The following is a 24,178-nucleotide window of genomic DNA, read 5'->3' as shown; positions in this document are numbered from 1 at the left end:
CCGATTCTATGATCGAATCTACGATCCCATGGAATGGTAATGCTCACTTTATTATTCTGAATTCGTAGTCGAATCCTCAGCTGATCTTATGAATTAATAATAAACATCTTATTACTCAGTTTTGTGAATTATTCTCCACCGAGTTCCACAATTAGTAATAAATAATCAACAACTGGGCGTCTGAGCTACCTCTAAGTAAGCCCTGATTCAAATGGTAAAGGTGTATTCAACGACGATACACTAACAGTCACTGCACTAACGAGTATTTCAAAAATACAACGAAACGATGAACCTATGCAAAATAGAGGAGAAAATAATAAATAATTAAAAATATTGACCAGGGTGTTGGGAGCACGGACACACGACCGACCGACCGTGTCATGGTCAATCCCACGCCAGTTTTATATTTTTAATGCATTTTTATTATTTTCCATGATTTGATGAAAATTCTCTCATTTTATCAAATCTCCTTCGTCTCGAGGAAACTCCTCGGTTTCATGGTACTTCCATAAATCCATAAAAAATAATATAAAATTAAGGAAAGGAGTGTGGGGCGTGACCATTGGCCAACCGGCCATGCCTTGGTCCCAACCGGCCCCACACCCCACGGTTCCTTATTATTTTATTATTATTATTATTTCTCTAATTTCATGAAAAAACTCCTTTATTTCATGGTATTTTTGCACAAATCATCAAATAATAATAAAATAAAATAAATTATGAAAACTTGTGGGACCGGGCCTTGGACGGCCGTCCATGCCCTAGCCGGTCCCACACGCCCCTTTGTGTTATTATTTTATTATTAGTTTTCCTTGAATTCATCAAATTCCTTGATTTCATGGTATTTCTCTCAAATTAGGAAAAATTCCCTCAATTCATCAAAAATACATAAAAAATACATAAAAATTAGGGAATCTAGTGGGACCGTCCCAAGTCGGTAGGCCATGCCTTCCACGGTCCCACACGCCCTTGTTTTTATTATTTTAATAGTTTTTGGTTCCTTGAACTCATGAAAACTCCTTCGTCCCGTGGTTGAAATCCTGACGAACCATGAATTGATCATCAATTGATCAAATTAGGGTTTCTGAATCCAAGGATCATCATTCCAGATTCCAACCTTAATAATTTTATTAAAATATTAAAATAATAAAAACAAGGGCGTGTGGGACCGTGGAAGGCATGGTCGGACGGCTTGGGCCGGTCCCACGAGTTTCCCTAATTTTTATGTATTTTTGATGAATTGAGGGAATTTTTCCTAATTTGAGAGAAATACCATGAAATCAAGGAATTTGATGAATTCAAGGAAAACTAATAATAAATATAATAACACAAAGGGGCGTGTGGGGCCGGCTAGGGCATGGCCGGCCGGCCAAGGCCCGGTCCCACAAGTTTTCATAATTTATTTTATTTTATTATTATTTGATGATTTGTGCAAAAATACCATGAAATCAAGGAGTTTTTTCATGAAATTAGAGAAATAATAATAATAAAATAATAAGGAACCGTGGGGTGTGGGGCCGGTTGGCCAATGGTCACGCCCCACACTCCTTTCCTTAATTTTATATTATTTTTTATGGATTTATGGAAGTACCATGAAACCGAGGAGTTTCCTCGAGACGAAGGAGATTTGATAAAATGAGAGAATTTTCATCAAATCATGGAAAATAATAAAAATGCATTAAAAATATAAAACTGGCGTGGGATTGACCACGAGACAGTCGGTCGGTCGTGTGTCCATGCTCCCAGTACCCTGGTCAATATTTTTAATTATTTATTATTTTCTTCTCTATTTTGCATAGGTTCATCGTTTCGTTATATTTTTGAAATACTCGTTCTTGTGGTGATTTTTAGTGTATCGTCGTTGAATACACCTTCACCATTTGAATTGGGGCTTACTTAGACGTAGCTCCGGTTGTTGATTATTTATTACTAATTGTGGAATTCCGTGGAGAATAATTCACAAAACTGAGTAATAAGATGTTTATTATTAATTCATAGGATCAGCTGAGGATTCGACTACGAATTCAGAATAATAAAGTGAGCATTACCATTCCATGGGATCGTAGATTCGACCATAGAATCGGAGTAATTAAGATTTATCTATTACCATTTATGAGACTAGTTGTGGATTCGATCATGAAATCGGAGTAATGAGATAATATAGTTATTGCTATTCTATGAGATCAAGCCGTGGATTCGATCATAGAATCAGAATAATTGTTTATTGCCATTCCATGGGACCAGTCGTGGATTCGACCATGGAATAGGAGCAATTGTTATTGCCATTCCATGGGACCAGTCGTGGATTCGACCATGGAATATGAGCAATAATAGATTATTCTGGGAATTCAGTAGTGAATGTCACGGCAGAATTAATCTTAATTAGGAATAATTAACTTTGTGGATCTATACTATCAGAGCAAGCTGTCTAGGAGCATTAATTATCCCGATATGAGCTTGTCGGTAAGTCATATCTTTTATATAGTCAGGGTAAACTCGTTTTTTGTTCCTAAAGACGTTATCGCTCTATACTAGCAGAGCAAGCTGTCTAGGAGCCGTCCATATCGTGATACTATATATAAATAATCACTGAAAGTGTTCAGTATTCATGAGATATGCCGTTGTCCAGTCGTGAGACTACATATCTACATGTACTCTGAGAGAAAGTACTCTCCGTTGAGAATTTGATGAGAGACCCGTGTCTCAATACTCACGTCTGATTGCTGGATCAGAGCTTCGTATAATTATGAGTTTATGATTTTATTCATTGTCGAAAATCTACCATCTACAGAACGTGAAAAGGAGAGTGTATACCTAGTACACCGTCAACTTTTTGGTTTGTAACCTGTATGGAAAATCCTTGTACAATCAATTAGCATAGATCAACAAAAAACATCTTTGTACCTGATCGTAAAATAAGGTCAACCTAGTATTTAAACGAACTGTACACGAACCAAATTCCAATAATATCAAGTTTTTTAATTTGTATTTAAAGGCGAATTCACAAGTAGGTTCTTTACAGTTGAGCTAAAAAACTATCTAGTTTGTTAACGAACTTCTTGTGATATTTCAATTATAAAGGTAGACGATGAAGTGTTGAAAAGAAATAACACAAAATACCAGAAATTTTGTTAACGAGAAAATGAAAACCTTATAGAACAACCTCGTGGCCTCGTCCAACTTTAGCACCACATTGTATTGAACCGCTATAAACACTAACCTACAATCAAATTTCAAACTGGAATGTAGTTGAGGCCGAATCAATTATACCTCACCAGATTAATTTATACCAGATTTAAATCTTGTGGAATTACAAAGTCTGAGTTTGTAATTTTTATCAATTTTATTCCCTGATCTATAGTTCTTCAATGGCCGTATAGAAGAAAAGACAAACCTTAGAATAGACAAGAACTACGATGACCAACATAAGATTCCGGATATCAAAAACTATCAGGTAAAAAAATATTATGACCGGTCTTCACGAATCCCTTAGTGAAAACTTCAAGACCCCTAACCTAAGTATGTTTCTCGAGGAAACCTAGGTCTTTATGGGAATCTTGTTGTAACTTAGACACAACGTGTTGGTATTGAGATTCTAGTATGCAGAGGGTCCTCTATTTATAATGATGAACAAGTCAAAGTTGATATCAAATAAAATACACTTATCAATATATATTCATTCATGTAAGCATGTGATAAGTTTGCCTTGAGTTACAAAGGAGATGTGCACCCGCATATTTATTAATATAAGCTTCGTGCACAAAAAGTTAGCCCAAGAATAATGGTGAAGTTTCCCATGGATCATCAAGAAATAATAAAGTTTGATTACTATATAAGACAAAATCAGTTCATGAACTGGTCAAACAATTTGTAAACAGTATTTTCATCTCGGAGTTCATGAAATTTTTATATCTACAAGTTCGCGAACTATCCAATTTTGTTCGTGTGTGCTAATTATAAAAAAGTGTTCACGAATCACTTAAAATCAGTCGGTTCATGTATTGACCAAATCAGTTTGTAAACTTGAGGATCCAAAAGTTTCCAGGAACATCTTAAAATAAACCAGTACGTGAACTGACTAAATTAGTTAGAGTATGTGATTTAATAAGATATTTTATGCATCAAGTATATTATCAAAAAATTCAAAGTCGTGTACTGACCAAGTCAATTCGTCAAAATGTATGTAACTTGATGTCTCCTAGGACTTCTTTCCCAGTTATGATTTATCGGAAAATAAATTATTCTCAACCTATTGTGTGATAAGTCCTTTAGAACTTCCATTGCTTGAATTTATATTTTGATATCTGTCAAGTACTAGCTTGAACTCAAAAAATTTTTTTTGCAATTTTCATCGTAATTCCAAATTCATACGACATTGTCCGAGTAGATATAACGGTAGAGTTAATGAACAAATAGGATAGTCACTCTTCACATACCTTTATTGATGAAGTCCTGGTAGATGTTTTCATCTGTTCTTCAGTCTTCAAATGTCCATCGGGAAATTATAATACTCAACTACTAATGCTCTTGTCCTAGTTCGAGACTGATTTTAGTAGACTATGGATTAAGATACATTTTTGATTAACTAAATTTGACAACGAGCTTAACATATATACCAAACCTTGTAAGTTTGACCGAGTGGTGATCTAATAGAACGTAAATCTTGAGGATAACAGAGATTTGTATACCACAAGAAAAGTGAAAAGACATATCCGAGGAGTTAAAAGGCTTAAGGGATCACTGACAAGCTCCCCAAAAGAAGATTGATATGTATGTTGAAACTTCGAAAAGCCCATATAGACAGAATCAGTTGTGGAGAACCTTCCACATGAACATAAAAAACATAAGTAGAGTCTCCCTTACCAAAAGTTGATGAAAGTACCAATAAAAGCTTGCAATAATAAGAGAGAAAACAACCAATAAAGAAGTCTAGAAGATCTTTAACAAAATACCCTTAAAGCATCCAAGCAGCCCACTTCTGACCATCAACAGGCTCCACCCCACACCTGTAACAAACACATGTTCTGACTGCCAATCTCTACCCGAAGGAGTAAATTAACTTAAAGGTCTAATGTCGAGGGGTATCCAACATAAGTGCAATAACATCCCACGTACTCAAAGAAATAAACATATTGGAAAGAAATAACACAGTGAAATAAAACCCCATGCCAATAACCAATAACCAAAGCCCCTTTTCCAGTAGCAAGTACCAGGTATGGCAGAGATAATATCTCGTGAAGATCTTATCTCCAAAATATGGTTAAGTTTCTACGCCGGGTCACCTTCCTGGGCAACCTATCGGAGACAGTAGTAAATCCTTGGCACATTTCGTGTTGCGGGTGGAACAGGGGATGGTCACACCATTATAGTAGGGTTTACGCATTCGCGACCGTTAAAATAGCATACCCACTTTATCCCTGCCCAGGGCATGCAGGGCTACAGGGAGGAGTCCTCCCTTTCACGATCCTGCTGCCTGCATATCCATAGGAGTGAGTCCTTCCCTTCACATATGCTAGGATGATTTCACATGTTCACCGTTGTAAGGGACGAGAGTCGATAACTTTTCGACAGATAAGCACAGGGACCAAACGAGTCTTTCCTAAGGCGACTCAGGGAAGAAGCTGAAGAGGTAGTCGGACTTGTTGTCGCCGCGTGACGGGGGCCAACCAGCACCAAAGACCAAACAACACTCATACGCCAACACGTATTGTCCATCAAGGAACGACTGTCTCCAGTAGAACAAGCCAGCCAATCTTTTAGGACCAGGCGAGCACGAGCACCAGGGACAAGTCATTTCAAGCGGGCACGATGTGGACGAAAGATATATCTTCCTCAGAAATCCTACCTCTTCCACGTAAAACCCTATGCATCCTGCTAAAAAGAAAGAAAATACCTCTTAATGACCCAACTAAACCACTCTTGACCATCAACATGATTCATATTACATATATAAGAAGCATATGAAATGACATCTGAAGCCCAATCCAAAGGAGACAAATGGCTTAAAGGTTTGATGTCAAAATACACCCACCTCGTATTTTCAAGATCTAAGTGCGCTTTAACTAACCAGTCGAACTTGACAAGATGAAGTTGTACTCCTTCCTCTGCTAGGCATTTGACAAAGACCAATCTAGATTTTTGTAGTTGCGTATTTTTCGAAACTGGAGTGATCAGTCAAGCTCGAGAAGGGATAAGTTGTAAATAATGTTGAGTTGAAGTTCACTAAAAGAAAAAGAAAAAGACTTATGGAGAAAAATAAATTTTGACTAATGTAAATATACACTTATGTAGATTGGCGAGGTATCTTGTTCTCCTCCCTCAAGCCTTTAACAGCTTTATAACAATCTCTTTGACCAAAAACCGATAGTAAAGTCAAAGGTCCATGGATGCATGTCTCTTTAATGACTGAACCATGAAAAATATGTAAATCTTTAAATTTTTCATGTGATTTCTAATAGATTTGATCTTATGTGAAGATGATGAATACATTTTGCATCTTCATTAATGGTACCCACATTTTACTTTTTTTCACAAATAAACAAATTATAATTGCTTAATCAAACCATCACCCGACAACTACCATTCAAATAGACCTTTTAACATCTGTAAAGTTGATCCATATCCAATCAACCTATATATTATTATTATCTCATAATTTTTTGGATAGATTAAAAAAAAAATCACAATGCAAATTTATAAGTGGTGTTAACCACCCCAACCTGCTAAGCCAGGATTCTTTTTGGATCTGGTCTCTAGAAACAAATTCAAGGTACGTAGTTAAAAGTTCGTGACTAATCGAAAATTTGCGAGTAAATTAAATACTTATTCAATTAGGATGTAAGAATTTTATTTATTTACAAAAAAAAAATAATTTAAAATATAGCGTATGATGAACTTAAATCTAAGTTAAATTCAACGAAAAAAACCTAGATACTTTTTGGAAAACCAAATAATTAATTAGTTTCTCAATCCTTGAAAACCCAATATAGAGGATTGGTATGTGTGCGACGTTTTGTATTTTACTAATATTTACATGTTTGATATTTTTATGATAGGTAAATATAACCTGTATTATTACTAGGGTATCGCCCAGGACTTAGACTTGGGCTCACCCTCTCGTGTTTTATAAATATATAAATAAATCAGATATATAACAATTCATTCGAGATCTAAGTTGTTTATTTCTCTCTTAGTGCTCAACTAATTCCATTTTTTATAAATAGTAAGTCTCTATGTCTAATACTTTGTTCTTTTCAATTGTCGATTGATTATCTCGATTATATATCAACCGATTTTCAGTCTATTATATACCAGTTAATTCCAAAATTAGATCTCATGAATTGGTTTGACAGAACAAAACTAAATCATCCAATCTATATTTCTTTTTATTTGTATTTTGTGAATATTCATTTTTTAGTTCTGATTTGTGTTTTAAAATTCCCATTTTTTTTGTTTGATTTTACATTAAAAAATCGACTTTAAATTTTCGGTTTGGTTATTCTTGTCTTAAATTTCAATTTCTGTCGTTGTTAATATATATATATATATATATATATATACTGAGGAATGAACCGTGCCGGATTTCACACCGTTTAATTCTGGGGTGCTTTACTGTCGGACCACGTCTGGCTTCTTCTTTATGTTATCCTCTGGTTTTTATCGCTCAAGTCACACAGTTTTGTTTTTTTTTAATGAAAAATTCCGTGTTCAATTAGATGGTAGAAAACTTGGAAGTTCCGATATAGAATGAAGTTGATGGTGTTACTAACGTCGTTCTTGATGTGAACAATAAGAGGAGATAATGATGGAGAGATAATGAAAGATCCTTTAAAAAGCTATGGTAACACTTCTAGTTGATTATATCTAGTCAATATTGATTTGGGTATTTGTTCAATGATATTTTGTGCTATGGTTCTGGTTTCTTATATCTTTGAATGTGAGTTAATCAATGAAATTATTGTTTTTCTATTGTGTTCTTTTATAGCGCACCCCCTGTTTGTGAAAAAGTCTGAATGGGTGGATAATTGATTGATTAATTTTATGCATGGTGATTTTAAATTATTTCAAATCAAGAAATGGGTATTTAGTAAACATATTAAATATTTCATTGAAACAGACATTGTCTCATATAACTAATCCGCCCTGACTTTAAATCACCTAAGTCCATGGACGATTTGCACTTGTAAGTTAGTGACTTTTTCATAATATTGCTCAACCAACCATATTAGATTCTTGTTTCTCATCTGATGGTGACGTTCTAGTCAATGTTTTATCAATGTGAATTATTCATATATGTTCCTTCTAGAATCTTTTAAAAGGTCATAGGACTTGGATTAGTTGTTTCAAAATTATAGCATCGAACATAGTCATTCACAACCGAAAATCTTGAACGTCAGCCTCTGACACATTTTTGTCGTGCAGGTTTGGGGTAGTTTCAGCGCGAATTAGTCGACGGTGTCTTCTAATAAGTTGTCGTTGTGTATTTTCATTGACTACAACGGTTATTTGATTGGCGATACATTAATTTTTCTGGTATAATAGGTATGTTTCGACCATATTTTTCGTCTTTGATTGTTGAATAGTTTCAACTAATGATATGAACACAATACACTTTGCAGATAGACCTTGATTAGATTGAGTTATTCCTGTTAATACTCTGCACTGTCGAATTCTAATTCCATCTGAATTAGTGATCTCACCACCGCATCGTCAATTATATGAAACTGTTTCAATTTTTTTTGTTTTTTGAAATTAACTTAATAACCAACAGAACCAAATATGTCTTGTCCTATGAATCCAAAAAAAAAAAAAAAATCTAGTCATGTAAATAAGCTAAAAAGGTCTAAACTTCTACCTTCCCAAACTGCAGAATCACATGTATTTGTTCAAGACTCAGAAATACTCACCCCCATACGAAGTAATAGTAAATTTCATCCATGCTATTTAGAGTAGAATTTCCGGGTAGACCACATTCGCAGTAGTTGTTCCTTTGTCGTTCTCTGGCATCAACAACCTCATCTGCCTATCCGTCGTGCATCTTGATAAAGCCACGTATAGCTAACCATGACTGAACACTGGCGTTCTTAAATCGATTACCACAAATTTCACATACCGTCCCTGAGATTTGTTTATTGTCATTGCATATTGGTAGGCTTATATTAGATGTAAGAAATAAGATGAATAAATGCCTACAGTGATACCTGCAAGTGCACAGGGTCAGTTGTAGCTTGTGTGCAAGAACAGGGTCATTCCACAGGGACTTGGGAGTGTGCAATGAAGTTACACTATGCTGATAATTGATGCAAAACTAAATGCAAGGTCACAAGGCTGCAGTGACAGTGAAACAGAGATGGTAAAACATCTAACCAAGGCTATGAGCCAAGGGCAGGGAAGGCAGTGCACTGATTTCAGTGCACAGCAAGATGTGAAGTGCAAAAGCTAAATAAAACAGCAAGGAAAACTCAACTGAGCAATAAGAATAACAGAATTAGAGTTGCAAGTGACTGTAAAAACAAATTGTGGGCTAAGCTACGGCTTTGAATCCACCCTTGTGACCGAGCCAAATAATGTAGTTTTAGGTTGAATCCCTAATGGAACTAAGTGACAGTTAAGGCCAACTTAAGATCCTAAGCATACAAAAAGGGAATAGCAAGATAATCAGCTTGCTCAACTGATGTGCTCCTAGTATTGACTGTCTTTTGACAGTACAATCAATCACAAGCACTAGTGAGCATTGATTTCTCCCATTGCTCAATCAATTCAGTGAACTAAGGCTTCTAACCTAACATTCCACTACCTAACAGTCCACTAAAGCTTCATCTGAGCCTCAGCTAGTGAGACTTAGCTCATGACTAACATGCTAACACAAACATACATCATACAAGATAATTGAAACATGAATTCAAATATTGAACATAAACAGAGCATTGAACTACAACCCTTGAGACACTGGCTATTCCAGTGCTCTTGGGTGACACACTGGCTAGTCCAGGCATACCCCCTTTCACACACATCACAACTCTATTTATAGTTACACCCAATTCTCAAAAATACCTAATTTACAAAATTAGGGTTTATCCAAAAAAAATCCCAAAACAGTGAATTTAGGGTTTCGATTTCACCTAATTTGATGGGTCAAATCTTACCCACAACGTCGACCCAATCTTCCTCTGACTTCACTGCTTCATTCCCACACCTCAATTTCTTCTTTAGCTTCACCTAATTCATCAATCTCTAACCTAGGGTTTCAGAGATAGGAAAGGTGCGAGATTGATGAAGTAGGCGGCTAGAAAGATGGGGGAAATGATGGGTTTCGCTTTTAGGGTGGAGTAGAGTGGTTTGGTGGTGTCAGGGAATGGTGGTGATGATGGAGAAGGTGGTGACAGTGGAGTAGTTGCAGAGGGAGTGGGAGGAAGAAGATGGGTTCGATGGAAAGAATGAGGGGAGTGTTTGGCGATGGGTATAGGTGTAGGTTGTTACAGTGTGAAGCGGGTGTAGACAATTCGATGTCCAGCGAAGCTGAGCCGTGGGATGCGGAAATGATAGATAAATCTAACGGCTACAAGTGAAGAGGCTGGTATCGACCGTCGGATGCGTGATACAACGAAACTGACGGCTCAAGATGGAGTTAGGTGCTGTAGTGTTAAACAGGAGCTTCAGACTTTGATGTACTGGCGATGCTGCGACCATAGGATGCTGAGATGATCCAATCTGACGGCTAGAAAAGGAAACGGGTATGGATATATGAAATGGATTTGGGTGAGGGTTTTGGGCCTTGGATATGCCAAGCCCATATCTTCTTTAAGAACAATTCTTCCTCTTCAAGCCCACTTCTAGCCTTTTGGTCTTGTGCACAACATTCTTCGCGGCTTCCTTGTGTAATTCCTCCCGGCTTTTCACTACTTTTCTGCTCTTTTCGCTCCGCTATTCATCCAAACTTTATTTATTACCTAAAAATGCAAAATTAGTTAATAAAAATATTTATTCTTGAAAACAAAGAAAATACAGAATATGGGATAAAATGTAGAATTAATGCACAAAAGATGAGTTAAATGCCAAGAAAAATATATAGAAATATGCACTTTTTAGCACTCATCACATATGCCAACCTTACTGGGAATTTCCTTCTTGTCATCCTGACTAAGACGTCCGCTGAAGATGGGGTCAGTGATATCCTTGGAATGAAAACACAAAATAAATAACAACACTGAATAAATATTCAGGTAATGTCTTATTCAATTATATTCCGTTGGTGAGGCGGAACTCATTCATCAACTTCATCCTTATCATCCGCCATTTCAGTTGTTTCGTCAAGGCGAGGTTTCTTTGCATGCGGTCCATCAACAATGTTTGAATTCCCTTCAACCTTCACATTCGCAAAAACACCTTTGATAGGGGAGTCAATGTGGTTAACAGTGAAGCTGGACGGTATTTTCCGTTTCATGTTGAAGGAATTGAGAGTAATTTGGAAATCAACAGCTTGCTGAAGTATATGTGAGAATCCAGATATTATCGCAGATTTTGCATTATCTTGCAATGTTAAGAGTTGAATTTAACATTAGTTTGACAGATAAACGGGAAAAAATAAGACGTAATTACATTTTTTGTGAAAACAGAGTTCGCCGCTTTACCTATGACGCCCCTATGAGCTCAGCTGCAGTAGAACTGACCAATTTTTGGACTTCACTATCCAGTACAAAGACCGTGGTGCCAGTGTGGTCCTCCACCTCTAAGCGGACCATGAACCTGTGATACAAAAAGGAACCATCAACCCGCGCATTGGTTAAGTGGTGGATAGTTTTCGACATGTCGGAATGATTGAAAACTATGTTCTTGGTGATTACCTTGCGATGGGCATTTCAACTTTGGATTCACATTTAGTGCACCAAAGGTCTCCATCATCACCCATAACCTTCTTGCTACACCGAGGGCAGGCAAGATAATGCCACCCATTCTCAATCAGTACATGGGTTGCGGTGGCGCTACATATGAGGACATTAGCGGTCTGCATATAAATAATGAACATAAATAAAAAATAAAGTATTGGTTTATATAAGTATGCATGATAAGCACGAAAGTGCGACGCATTTTCACCCATAAATACATTAGCTGGGACTCATTTTATTACTAATAAACTTGTGTTTAGATGTTTTTGGAAGATTAAGCTCTTTTGGAAATTTCGGCTCGAAAAGATGTTTAGGCACCCGGAGGACACATGTTATTAGGACTCTCGGTTTTGGATAAGGGGCACCTCAATTACTAAGGGGTGCCTCAATTGACAAGGGCCAACCTCTTTATTATTTACAACCACCTGCTATCGGCACCTCAGCAGTGGTTAAGGGGCAACTTTCTTCTCCACGGGAAGAACAGTTTTGGCGGGAGAATAATCTGTGCATGCGTACTTTTCTGGATTGAGTTAGGGAGAGATTTTCTAGGATTTTGACATGGCATTGGATTGTAAATACCCTGTTTTATCCAAATATGGCTAGTAGTTAAGTTGAAGTCGTAAACAAGGGAAAGAAAAACAAGATCTCGTAAAACAGGAAAGTGCAGTGTGTGATATAACTCGAAGATTTCTGAAAATATTTTCAGCAAGAATTCATGGGATTTGTTTGAATCATCTTGTTTTGTCTAGACATGTTTGATAATTTCGACAGAATCGATTAATTTTAGCTACAATCTTGCATGGAAGAGAACAAGAAAGTACGTGTAGGGAAGATATTCTTCATTAAAGTCGAGAAGATTTCGTAAGATTTTCTCGTTGGGAAATGGTTGGATTATTTCTACTACACGAAAACAAGATTGGTAGGTTCATCAGAATCGGAAAAACTTGGGTTGTATACGTGGATTGAAGGAAAACAGAGTAAGAAATATTTTCGGTATTCTGTTGCGGTATTTTTTGGAAGTAGCGCGTGGCTGAATAGAGTTTAACTCATCCAAGAGTCATGTAACAAACGTGTTTGGGTCGTGTACACCACCAAAAGACATGGAAAGAGAATAAAAAGGGAAGTTATTCCCGTGACAGACCGAGGAGAATAAAAAAGTATAATGGAGAATATGTGGTAATTAACTCAAAGATTTGATGTTGTTGTGGGTTTAAATAAGAGCTACATGACTCAGAGAAGGGGGATCGAGAGTTGGGAGAGGATACAGACGATGAGGAGAAGTTGCAGAAACTTCTCTGTTGCTGCAAAGAGGTAGAAGACGAAGAACACAGACGACGCTACAGGTCTGTCGTTTTACAACTGTCACAGTTCTCGGCTTAGTGGCAGTTTCAGTTTTTCTACGACTTTCCTAATATAGTTTCTGTAACAGCTTCTTTGAACATTTTAACGGTGAGTTTGTAACGGCCACTAAGCGTCGCAAATTCCCGGTTTCTCTTATTTTTCTCCTTTTCTTCATTGTAAACACCATTTGAGCTATATAAAAAAATATTTTGAGAGTGTCTACATCATGAATAGCTAAACCCCAACACTGGCTTGACGGAGGAATCTGAATTTCATACATGGGTGAATTTATTTTATTATTTTTACGACTATTGCACTTATTTTAATTGATTTATGATTTGATTTAATTTAATTAGTTATTATTTTATTTGATGGGTCATGCTTGCTTAAATGTTTGATGTCCCATGCTTACGATTTATAACTAATATTTTGAGAATCTACCTTGGCAAAAATAAGAGTCCATATTTTTGTTTATTGAGCTATAATTGCTGAAGAATAAATAATTGAATCTTATGATATGAATTCGGTGTAATCCTAGACCCAGTAACTCTCGCTTTAACTAATTATTTCATTAAATCTTTAATTTTAATCTTCACAAGTCTTAGAGTTCGAATCTTATTTACTACAACAACTTTGAAATTCCATAATTTTTGGCCCCGCCGACGCAGACTTGTTTTTAGATTAATTTTTAGGTTTATTTTTATTTTGTACAGTTTTTTAATTTAATTTTAGATTTTCTTTTTTCCTTTTTATGCGTTTCTTTTTGTATTTCTTTTCAGAGACTTTATGAGGATGATGACTTTTTCTGAGGAGACGTCACCTAAGATGACGCTAGCGGAATATAAGCGTAGAAATTCAAATTATCAGGTAACCTCATCTGAGATGACGCTTGGTGAATATAAGCATAGGCAACGATATTGAGTTTTTGCTCCACAAATGGTAAGTGAAGAATCTCCTCTAATGATATATGAGAAGTATTACAAATACACACCACCTAGTTTGAAACAAAGATTGAGAATTCTGGAATGCCAAAGATTATGTGCTGATGATGATCAGTCTTGTAGTGACTCTCTGTTCCAGACAGAATTTGTGGATGACCATGTGGATGATTGTGTAGATGATTTTCCTAATTCCATAGATGAATCTATCCCACAAGATAATTCACCGAACTTAGAGGTTGTTTCTAGTCCCCTAAACTTCCAAAAGTTACCTAATTTAGGGTTAGAATTGTGTGCTTCTAAAATTTTGTTGGAGTACTTTGCATCTAAATACCCAGAGGATTTGCCTATTCCCGAAATCGTGCATGAACCAATTGATGTTTCCACAGTCCCAGTAGTATCCCCATATTATGTTCTTTACGCACTTCCTTGTGTTGTAAAAACTTGGTTTTGAGGTAAGTCTCTGTTTTTGATAGTTTCAGTGTCTCCGCATCGTTATAACATAAGTGTGAAACTGTCATTTGTAAATGTTGTAAATTTTCAGGTTGTTAGTTTATGGGGATCCTTTTTGTATATTCCAGAAGGTGTATTTTTATTTTATTTTTTATATTTTCGTTTACTTTTTGCATCTGATGAATTTCCCATCTTAAGTTTTGCGTTGGATGACTCAATTACATTGAGGACAATGTAATGTTTAAGTGTGGGGGAGTGGTTAACTTTTTACTTTATTTTTTCAGGAATCTTCTTGCAAATCGTGATCAGCTGTTGAGCGGGTATTGTAGGATTGTAGGTATATTATATTATGACCAGCTGTGTAGCGGATCTTTAAAAAAATAATAAAAAAAAATTGTTGTTAGGGTTATGACCAGCTGTGTAGCGGGTCTGTTTTTACGTATTTTTTCTTATTATGACTAGCTGTGTAGCGGGTCTAAAAAAATTATTATTATTATGATTGTTAGGGTGATGACCAGCTGTGTAGCGGGTCTTTTTTTTTTTTGCATATTATGATCAGCTGTTGAGCGGGTCAAGAAAAAAAAAACTGATATGACCAGTTGTTTAGCGGGTCTCTTTCTCTTATTATTTGACCAGCTGTGTAGCGGGTCTTCTTTTGTTTTGCTCGAGGACTAGCAAAATGTAAGTATGGGGGAATTTAATAAGCACGAAAGTGTGACGCATTTTGACCCATAAATACATTAGCTGGGACTCATTTTATCACTAATAAACTTGTTTTAGATGTTTTTGGAAGATTAAGCTCTTTTGGAAATTTCGGCTCGAAAAGATGATTTAGGCACCCAGAGGACACATGTTATTCGGACTCTCGTTTTGGATAAGGGGCACCTGAATTACTAAGGGGTACCTCAATTGACAAGGGGCAACCTCTTTACTATTTACAACCACCTGCTATCGGCACCTCAGGAGTGGTTAAGGGGCACCTTTCTTCTCCACGGGAAGAACAGTTTTGGCGGGAGAATAATTTGTGCATGCGTACTTTTCTGGATTGAGTTAGGGAGAGATTTTCTAGGATTTTGACATGGGATTGGATTGTAAACACCATGTTTTATCCAAACAGGGCAGGTAGTTAAGTTGAAGTCGTAAAAAGGGAAAGAAAAACAAGATCTCGTAAAACAGGAAAGCGCAGTGTGTATATAACTCGAAGATTTCTGGAAAGATTTTCGGCAAGAAGTCATGGGAGAAATTCATGGGATTTGTTTGAATCATCTTGTTTTGTCTAAACAGGGTTGATAATGTCGACAGAATCGATTAATTTTAGCTACAATCTTGCATGGAAGAGAACAAGAAAGTACGTGTAGGGAAGATATTCTTCATTAAAGTCGAGAAGATTTGGTAAGATTTTCTCGTTGGGAAATGGTTGGATTGGTTCTATTACACGAAAACAGGACTGGTAGGTTCATCGGAATCGGAAAAACTTGGGTTGTATACGTGGATTGAAGGAAAACAGAGTAAGAAATATTTTCGGTATTCTGTTGCGATATTTTTTGGAAGTAGCGCATGGCTGAATAGAGTTTAACTCATCCAAGAGTCGTGTAACAAACGTGTTTGGGTCGTGTACACCACCAGAAGACATGGAAAGAGAATAAAAAGGGAAGTTATTCCCGTGACAGATCGAGGGGAATAAAAAAGTATAATGGAGAATATGTGGTAATTAACTCGAAGATTTGATGTTGTTGTGGGTTTAAATAAGAGATACATGACTCAGATAAGGGGGATCGAGAGTTTGGAGAGGATACAGACGAAAAGGAGAAGTTGCAAAAACTTCTCTGCTGCGGAGAGGTAGAAGACGAAGAACACAGACGACGCTACAGGTCTGTCGTTTTACAACTGTCACAGTTCTCAGCTTAGTGACAGTTTTTCTATGACAGTTTCCTAATATAGTTTCTGTAACAACTGCTTTGAACATTTTAACGGTGAGTTTGTAACACCCACTAAGCGTTGCAAATTCCCGGTTTATCTTATTTTTCTCCTTTTTTCATTGTAAACACCATTTGAGCTATATAAAAAATATTTTGAGAGTGTCTACATCATGAGTAGCTAAACCCCAACACTGGGTCGACGGAGGAATCCGAATTTCATACATGGGTGAATTTATTTTATTATTTTTATGACTATTGCACTTATTTCAATTGATTTATGATTTAATTTAATTAGTTATTATTTTATTTGATGGGTCATGCTTGCTTAAATGTTTGATGTCCTATGCTTACGATTTATAACTAATATTTTGAGAATCTGCCTTGGCAAAAATAAGAGTCCATATTTTTGTTTATTGAGCTATAATTGCTGAAGAATAAATAATTGAACCTTATGATATGAATTCGGTGTAATCCTAGACCCAATAACTCTCGCTTTAATTAATTATTTCATTAAATCTTTAATTTTAATCTTCACAAGTCTTAGAGTTCGAATCTTATTTACTACAACAACTTTGAAATTCCATCAATGCACACATCTGAATATAGCTTTCCTTGTAAAACCAAATCAATACACAATGTGTATGTGGTGTTGGTCGATGAGTTGGGAGATTCAAATTTCATTTACTTAAATATTAAAAGCTACCAAGTATATTGTGAAACCGCAAAGTACATAAAACTATAAGTTTTAAACGACAGAGCAGGCGGTCTGTTACATATATTTTTTATAACATGTTGCTAATCTAAAGCAGTAGCAAACAAATGATTAAAACAACATAGATATTAGGTTTTTCAAACATTTCAAACTGTTTTCAATATCTCGCTTACTTGTCTAAACTTGGTGTAGATGGGAAAAAACGATTTGCTGGTTTTTACGGAATTGAGGAGACGACCGTGCGGAGGAGACTCCTTTGAACCGAGCGAAATGTTTAACCTCACACAGATACACTCCAAGAAGGGAGTGCTTTAAGTTCGAGAGATCAATCTGTAGGACTCCGGCCTAAACCAAGACAATGGTCATTCCAGAGTCAGTTCGGTCACAGGAGAGGATGGGTCGATCTGTAGAAGGGAAGCTGAGAAATGTGTGAGATCAATGGTGATGAAGGATTGTTGGTGTGTTGTGTATTTTGCGTGAAAATAATTTCTGAATGATTCAGTTTACTCAGTTGAGAGTAATTGCTAAGACGATGAGTTTGTGTAGAAGAAAGACTGCCTATCGAGAATTGCCTGTTGTTTCAATCATGATTCAGAGACTTATTTATATTGCTATAATTGTAAACACCTTGATCCCATGAAGTGTGACAGTTGTTGGATTCAAAAAGTGGGGAAGTGGGAATCGTGTTAAAACCAGTTGCTCATCGTGCGGAGACTTGGTTGATTTTCCATCCACTACTCTGTTAACTCCTCCAACTGATTGCACGACTTGCTCACATTCTCATCGTGTGTATGAACACACGTGCCGTAGACCGCCAGACCAAAATCCTAGTTAATATCCCCTCATGTAACACGATTGATGTCTCGTGATTGTGGGTCTGTAAGGCAGACATGTATTTAGTTAGTCAATTGCTGACTTCATGGGACGATGAGTCCTTGCATTGCTGAGTCGAACAAATGTTCTGGGACTCATGAATTGAACGTGTCTGTTGAGATAGAAGTATAATTGTCGAATAAATGTTGATAGTTAAGGTGAACAAATATTGTTCACTTGATGAATTGTTGAATATTGATAGTTGAACCAATATTCCTTAGTCTGAGCAAATATTGCTCATTTGAGCGAATGTTGCTCGTTTGATGAATTATTGGTAACAAGACCAAATAAAATATTAATTTAAAATACTGGCAACTGAACCGAGTATTAGAATGTTGATCACGGGATCAACGTAAAATTATTAGTGTTTGAATCTGCTCAGAATTATGTTTTTCAGAGCTTTGGATTCGAAACCCTAATTTTGATCAATTGTTGATGAATTGAAAATCAACCACGGAGTGAAGGAGGGACCGACTACATGGGATGATGGATCGACCATGTAGCGCCCAGATGCTCTAGTGAGCAAAATACCAAAGTCTCTTGAAGACCAGTTGGTGAAAAGATGATCAAATGTTGGTTTAATCATTTATTAAAATAATGCTCGTATGAACCTTAGGTGATAAAACCTAATAAATTATGAAGAGAAGAAGGACCGACCAAGGGATCATGAAACCGGCCCTGGTTGGTCACTGGACCGACTGACGATCGTTTTATGAAATTCTAAAATTGTTTGGAAGAGTTTGAACCTAATGTGAACAAATTAGGTCAAATAATGAAAATGTGTGGGACCGGCCTCTTGCAAGCCAAAGAGCCAACCTTGGTCGGTCAAGGTAATATGCTCATGTCACCAAAGTGTTCGTGTCTCAGTCCTGAGAATTTTGATATTTTATGCGTGCATTTGAGCATTCATTTGAGAAAATATGAAGAATTCAGAGTTTTTGCTGAAACTGAGGAATTTTCATGAGATGATGGAAATAATAATAAAATAAGGGATTACAAGGTGTGGGACCGGCCACCGCTAGGCATGGCCGGCCGGCTAGCAAGCCCGGTCCCGTGACACCTTTCCCAATTTTATGTAATTTTATGTAATTTCCTTGATGTGAAGGAAATACCATGAAATTGAGGAGTTTCATAAGGTTAAGGGAATTTCCATGAGATGATGGAAATAATAATAAAATAAGGAGTCATGAAGTGTGGGACCGGCTATGGCCAAGGCATGGCCGGCCGGCCAATAAGCCCGGTCCCATATCACTTTTCCTAATTTTATATTATTTTTCATGATTTTAGGGAAATACCATGAAATCAAGGAGTTTGTTGAAATAAAGGAGTTTTCCTTAAAGTGAAGGAGTTTCCATGAGATGAAGGAAACAATGATAATTAATAATAATAAAATAAGGGACGTGTGGGACCGGCCACGACTAGGGCATGGTTGGCCGGCTAGGGCCCGGCCCCGTGAGTCTTCCCTAATTTTATATCTTTTCCTTGATGTGAAGGAAATATCATGAAACCAATGAATTTCATGGGATGAAGGAAATAATAATAATAAAATAATAAGGAACGCAAGGTGTGGGACCGGCCACAACTAGGGCATGACCGGCCGGCTAGTGAGCTTGGTCGCGCGACACCTTTCCAAATTTTTTTATTATTTCCTTGATACGGAGGAAACACCATGAAACTGAGGAGTTTCATTAAAATGAAGGATATTTGTTGGGATTTTCATGAGATCAAGGAAAAATAATAAAAATATAATAAAATAGAGAATTAGGCATGGGACTGGCCACGGCGTGATTGGCCGGCCGGTGGGCAGTCCCCTAGCGCCTTAGCTAATATTTTATTATTATTATTTTTCTTCCTATTTTGTATAGGTTCACTGTTCCTTCGTATTTTGGAATGCTCGTTCGTGCATTCAGGTGTTCGTTCGTGCATTCAGGTGCTCGTTAGTGCATTATTGCTGAGTACACTTGCACTATTTTGGTTAGGGCTTACTCAATAGCGGCTCAGATGCCCGTACGTTGAATATTTATCACTAACCCATAAGATTCTGCTGGTAAAAACCACGAATTGAAATAATGAAATATTATGAAGAACGTAGAATATTTCCGAATATTCAGTTAATGAATTTAAAGATTAGAGATAATTAACTGATGGCTCTATACTAACAGGCATGCTATCTAGGAGCATTAATTATCTGAGAGTAGAGTAATATGAGCTTGTTGAAGCGTCATATTTCTGCTATATAGTCAGGGAAAATATTGTTACATCCTGAAGACGTTATTGCTCTATACTAGCAGGTAAGCTGTCTAGGAGCCATCCAATCGTTCGATTCTATATAGAAATATTTACTGAAATTGCTCAGTATTTATGAGATATGCCGTTGCATCAGATGAGAGACTACACATCTATATATACTCTGAGAGACAATATTCTCAGTCAGAGGTTCTTGCGGCATGAGCTTCCATGCTTCGATGAGAGACATGAGCCTCAATACTCATCTGATTGCTGGATCAGGAGCATGTATAATTATGGTTTTATGATTTTATCCCTTGTCGAAAATCCACCATCTACACTCGGTTATTCCGGGAATGGAAATACAACCTAGCAGATGAGATATTATTTTCCTGTTGTCAGGATCGATATGTATAGGTACTTTTCCTTTTCTTAATAGGTACTGTAATATGGCGCGGTGGTCTAGCATAAGGGCACCTGCATATCATCCAATGATGGTTGAATGAGCCTCAAACAATATTAAGTGAAAACAGAGTAGGATTGGTAGAAAACGAAGATGACATTAAGAAGGTATTTACTAATCTTTCTCGCATTTCAACAACTTCGGGTATGTCTGCATCCGCTTACACTTTGGTGGCATTTGTCGAAGATAGGGTGATTCTCCCTGAATTAAATTCTTTAGAGTTAGAGATTTTGGTTAAGCTGCAGCACGTAAAAAATGTGGAAAAAATACTGAATAACTAATTTACATGTCCCTTTGGATACCTTGGTAGTTCTTAACAAAAGTGGAGCACACCACAACCAACACAGGATGGGGGATGGAGTCGCAATCAATTGGGTCATTCCCTACTTGGTTGGCAGCAGATCCCCATAGAGCAATTTTCATAGTTGTGCCCCTGTTGCAGGAAAAAAGAATTTGATTAGGCATATTCACTGACGGATTCAGTGATGGTAAAGTTAATGTGCATTCACCTGAGATTTTCAATTGCGATCTCGCGCATTCGGCTTGATTGCCCACCAGACCTTCGAAGCAACTGGATGTTGGTGACTGTTTTTAGGAAACCAACCACATCTGCATCAGAAAGGTTGCAAAGGTCAGTAAACCCAAAATGGATGCAACACAGAAGTGATATAAAATTTGGGCCACGTAAAATACATCATAACTCGTTCAAATAATGTAAAGTTGCACTTTGATTTGGAAGAAGAATCTGGGAGGCATCTATAAAGTTGGCATGTTATCGGTGGCAAAGATAATCAGGTTGTGTGATCATACTGTCTGGAACTTCTATTATGGTTATTAGGTTCAAAATGGTAAAAACATAGGAAACAACATACGGGTAGTATTCAGTTTCATATAACCTGTAAGATGTATGTTCTGAAGGTTCGATTCTATGTCTTCAAACTTAGTGAAACAAAATTTCTGGGGAATAATGGCCACAGAATAGGCATCCAAAGCGGTGACGAAGGTGGTGCACCGGAAGAAGCCCCGCCTCTCATTGTGTGCAGGACGGAACTTGGGTTTAGCAGTGGTCAAGTACAGTTTCTGCATAGAGCACAGACACCCTCCCGAATCTGCTTATCAAACTTCCAAATAAGAATTTTGGGTATGACGACATGCAACTCTTCTCCCTGTACGACATTATTATCAAACTCACATTTACATTTTTTTTATAAGCCAATAAAAAAAACTTATTCATGTATTTAAATTTAGGTGTCCATTTAATCCTGATTGTTACCTGCTTGTCAACAATGACCATATCAACGCTGGTAACGTCGTTGGTCGACATGAAATCCAACTCTTCCCATTTCCTGGTAACACGGACGGTAATGATGCTTGTTTTTTCTTCGTCAAGCAATCGTAAGCTCTTGACTGTGTCATGTGTGGCTGAGGATCCCACCTTTTGAAGTTTGCAGGTAACCTGTGATGCCATTGCTTTCTCTGTTTGGGCAACTACAGGCATTTAAATCAAATTTCAGGTGATTCAAATCGAAAAATCCAAAAAAATGTGCATTACTTTACATGAATAATTAACTGTTTAAAACAATCAAGTGACATTAACTTACATATTACCCTGGCCTACAATTGTCAGACACAAAAGTTAAAACCCATGATTCAAATGATGTAATTAACAAAACCCATGATTCAACTGTTGAAATTAACAACACCATTCAAAAAATCCAGATTACAAACCCTAGAATTTTCAAGAAAGGTACCAATTAAACTATCATCGGCAAATTAAAGATTCAATTTTTTGAGGAAAAACCCGATTCAAGTTCCTATTTTTAAAATTTAAATCCTAAGAGATCAAAGTAAAGCGAAAACGAAAAGGAAACTAAAAACGCCTCTAGGAAACATAAGCGAAAACGTTTTTTTTTTTTTGTATATTAGTTTTGATTCATGTTATATAAATCAGCATATTCTGTGAATCGACAGAACTAAACATGAGCGAAACCATATGAAAAAAGGGAATAGTGAATCTGTTCAGCAACAAAACAATAAATCGAGAGATGTAAACGGGAGTAGGAGAGAAGGCAAAACTTACATGTCGAACCGGTGAGAATGATGATGTTCTGCGATTTTCAGAGACAATTTATAGAAGCAGCAGTCAATTGAATCGATGAAATTGAATGGGAATTTGAGAAATCTCATTATTAAGGCAAACCTAGACTCGTTATTGATTTCAGAAATTCTGAAATTGAATGGGAATTTGGACCGACCATTAAATCATAATGAAAAGATGGAAGTACTGAATCTGAAATTGAATGAACAAAGATTGAATCGCAATTAGGGATTGAATCTGATATACTAAATAGGGGATTTATTTTGGGCGTCACAAAATAGAGCGAGGAACATGACGAGAGAATGGAAACGTCAAAATCATTCACCCATCTCTTCCGTTACATACAAATATAAAACCCAATTTATCATTCGTCGTTTAAGAGGCTAGATTATTAACCTAGCTTGGAACGGGATGGAAGGCCAGCCATTGGATTAACCAAATCAGTACGTTATTCTAGGACGAAAGGGAAGATCCTGGACAGTAGTTAGAAATTCCAATGAATCCCGGCCGTCCCGTGACACAACAAACACTACTGTTGTATAAGCATTGATATATATATATGATGAAAATTTTCACAATCTTTATATATAGATGATGCAATTTTTCACAATCTTTCTGTATTTGTTGCTGGTAATGTCGCAGGTCAGTTTTCTTTTTCACCAATATAATATAGCGAGAAGTTTCTTTTTTTTTTTTTTTTTGAAAAAGGACTTTATAGTTCACCAAACACTGGATTACAGACAAGGACTACAAACCAAACTAAAAACCAAACAAACTTGACATCCGATGAGACTCAAAAGCAGAAACAAGGACTACAAGATTAACTGAAAGATTAGTTTGGGTTTTAATCCTCCTGAGAAGCAGCCTCCTGCTTAATTAAATTTAATAAGCATCCTGGTGGATTCATAACCCAACTGTTGTTGCAGTTATTTAAGCAAGCAAACTTAGCTAACGCATCAGCTGCTTTGTTGCAAACTCTATTAACAAACCTAAATTGAACATCCACTAATTCTTGATAAAGGCTGAAATTTTCGTACATCATAAATTGATCTTCCCATCTAATAGATTCACTCCGATTCTTGTTAATAGCCCCCATCACTGATTTATTATCACCTTCTACTTGAATTTTACATAAACCTTTGAACTTAATCCACTGCATCACTCTCAACACATCTAGCACTTCTGCTTGATCAACGTCTCTTACATTCCTTGTCCAAGCCACGACTTCCAAGCATTCTCCTAGAGGATTTCGTAACACAATAGAGAAGCC

General features: G+C 36.7%; 1 protein-coding gene across 3 annotated transcripts; it reads right to left on the bottom strand.

Annotated features, from left to right (window-relative positions):
* Positions 1-20,563: 20,563 nt before the first annotated feature.
* On the bottom strand, positions 20,564-23,250 carry LOC113357289. 3 transcript variants are annotated; one of them, XR_003363555.1, is made up of 7 exons: positions 22,891-23,250; positions 22,084-22,298; positions 21,707-21,976; positions 21,320-21,419; positions 21,113-21,243; positions 20,926-21,011; positions 20,780-20,824 (listed from the first exon to the last, which is right to left on the bottom strand). XR_003363555.1 is itself a non-coding variant. In XM_026600651.1 (6 exons), exons 3-6 carry the CDS (start codon positions 21,894-21,896, stop codon positions 20,971-20,973), a joined length of 462 nt encoding a protein of 153 aa, XP_026456436.1. In that variant the 5' UTR covers positions 21,897-21,976; positions 22,084-22,298; positions 22,891-23,250; the 3' UTR covers positions 20,564-20,970. The 3 variants fall into 3 exon arrangements, 2 of the variants coding, with proteins under 2 accessions (XP_026456436.1, XP_026456437.1); XM_026600651.1 differs by having other exon boundaries at positions 20,564-21,011; XM_026600652.1 differs by having other exon boundaries at positions 20,564-21,011; positions 22,084-22,286.
* Between the last annotated feature and the right edge of the window lie 928 nt (positions 23,251-24,178).

This window comes from Papaver somniferum, chromosome 3 (genome assembly GCF_003573695.1).
Source record: "Papaver somniferum cultivar HN1 chromosome 3, ASM357369v1, whole genome shotgun sequence".
In the NCBI taxonomy this organism is placed as follows: domain Eukaryota; kingdom Viridiplantae; phylum Streptophyta; class Magnoliopsida; order Ranunculales; family Papaveraceae; genus Papaver; species Papaver somniferum.
Note: the sequence above shows the minus strand (reverse complement) of the source record. Positions and strands in the feature narration are given on the sequence as shown.

Coding starts and splice junctions, on each gene's coding strand:
- LOC113357289 (XM_026600651.1), bottom strand. CDS start 21,896: ATGCAGAAACTGTACTTGACCACTGCTAAACCCAAGTTCCGTCCTGCA. Junction 21,420..21,706: donor TCAGAACATACATCTTACAG/GTTATATGAAAC, acceptor TTTCTGATGCAG/ATGTGGTTGGTTTCCTAAAA. Junction 21,244..21,319: donor ATCGCAATTGAAAATCTCAG/GTGAATGCACAT, acceptor TTCCTGCAACAG/GGGCACAACTATGAAAATTG.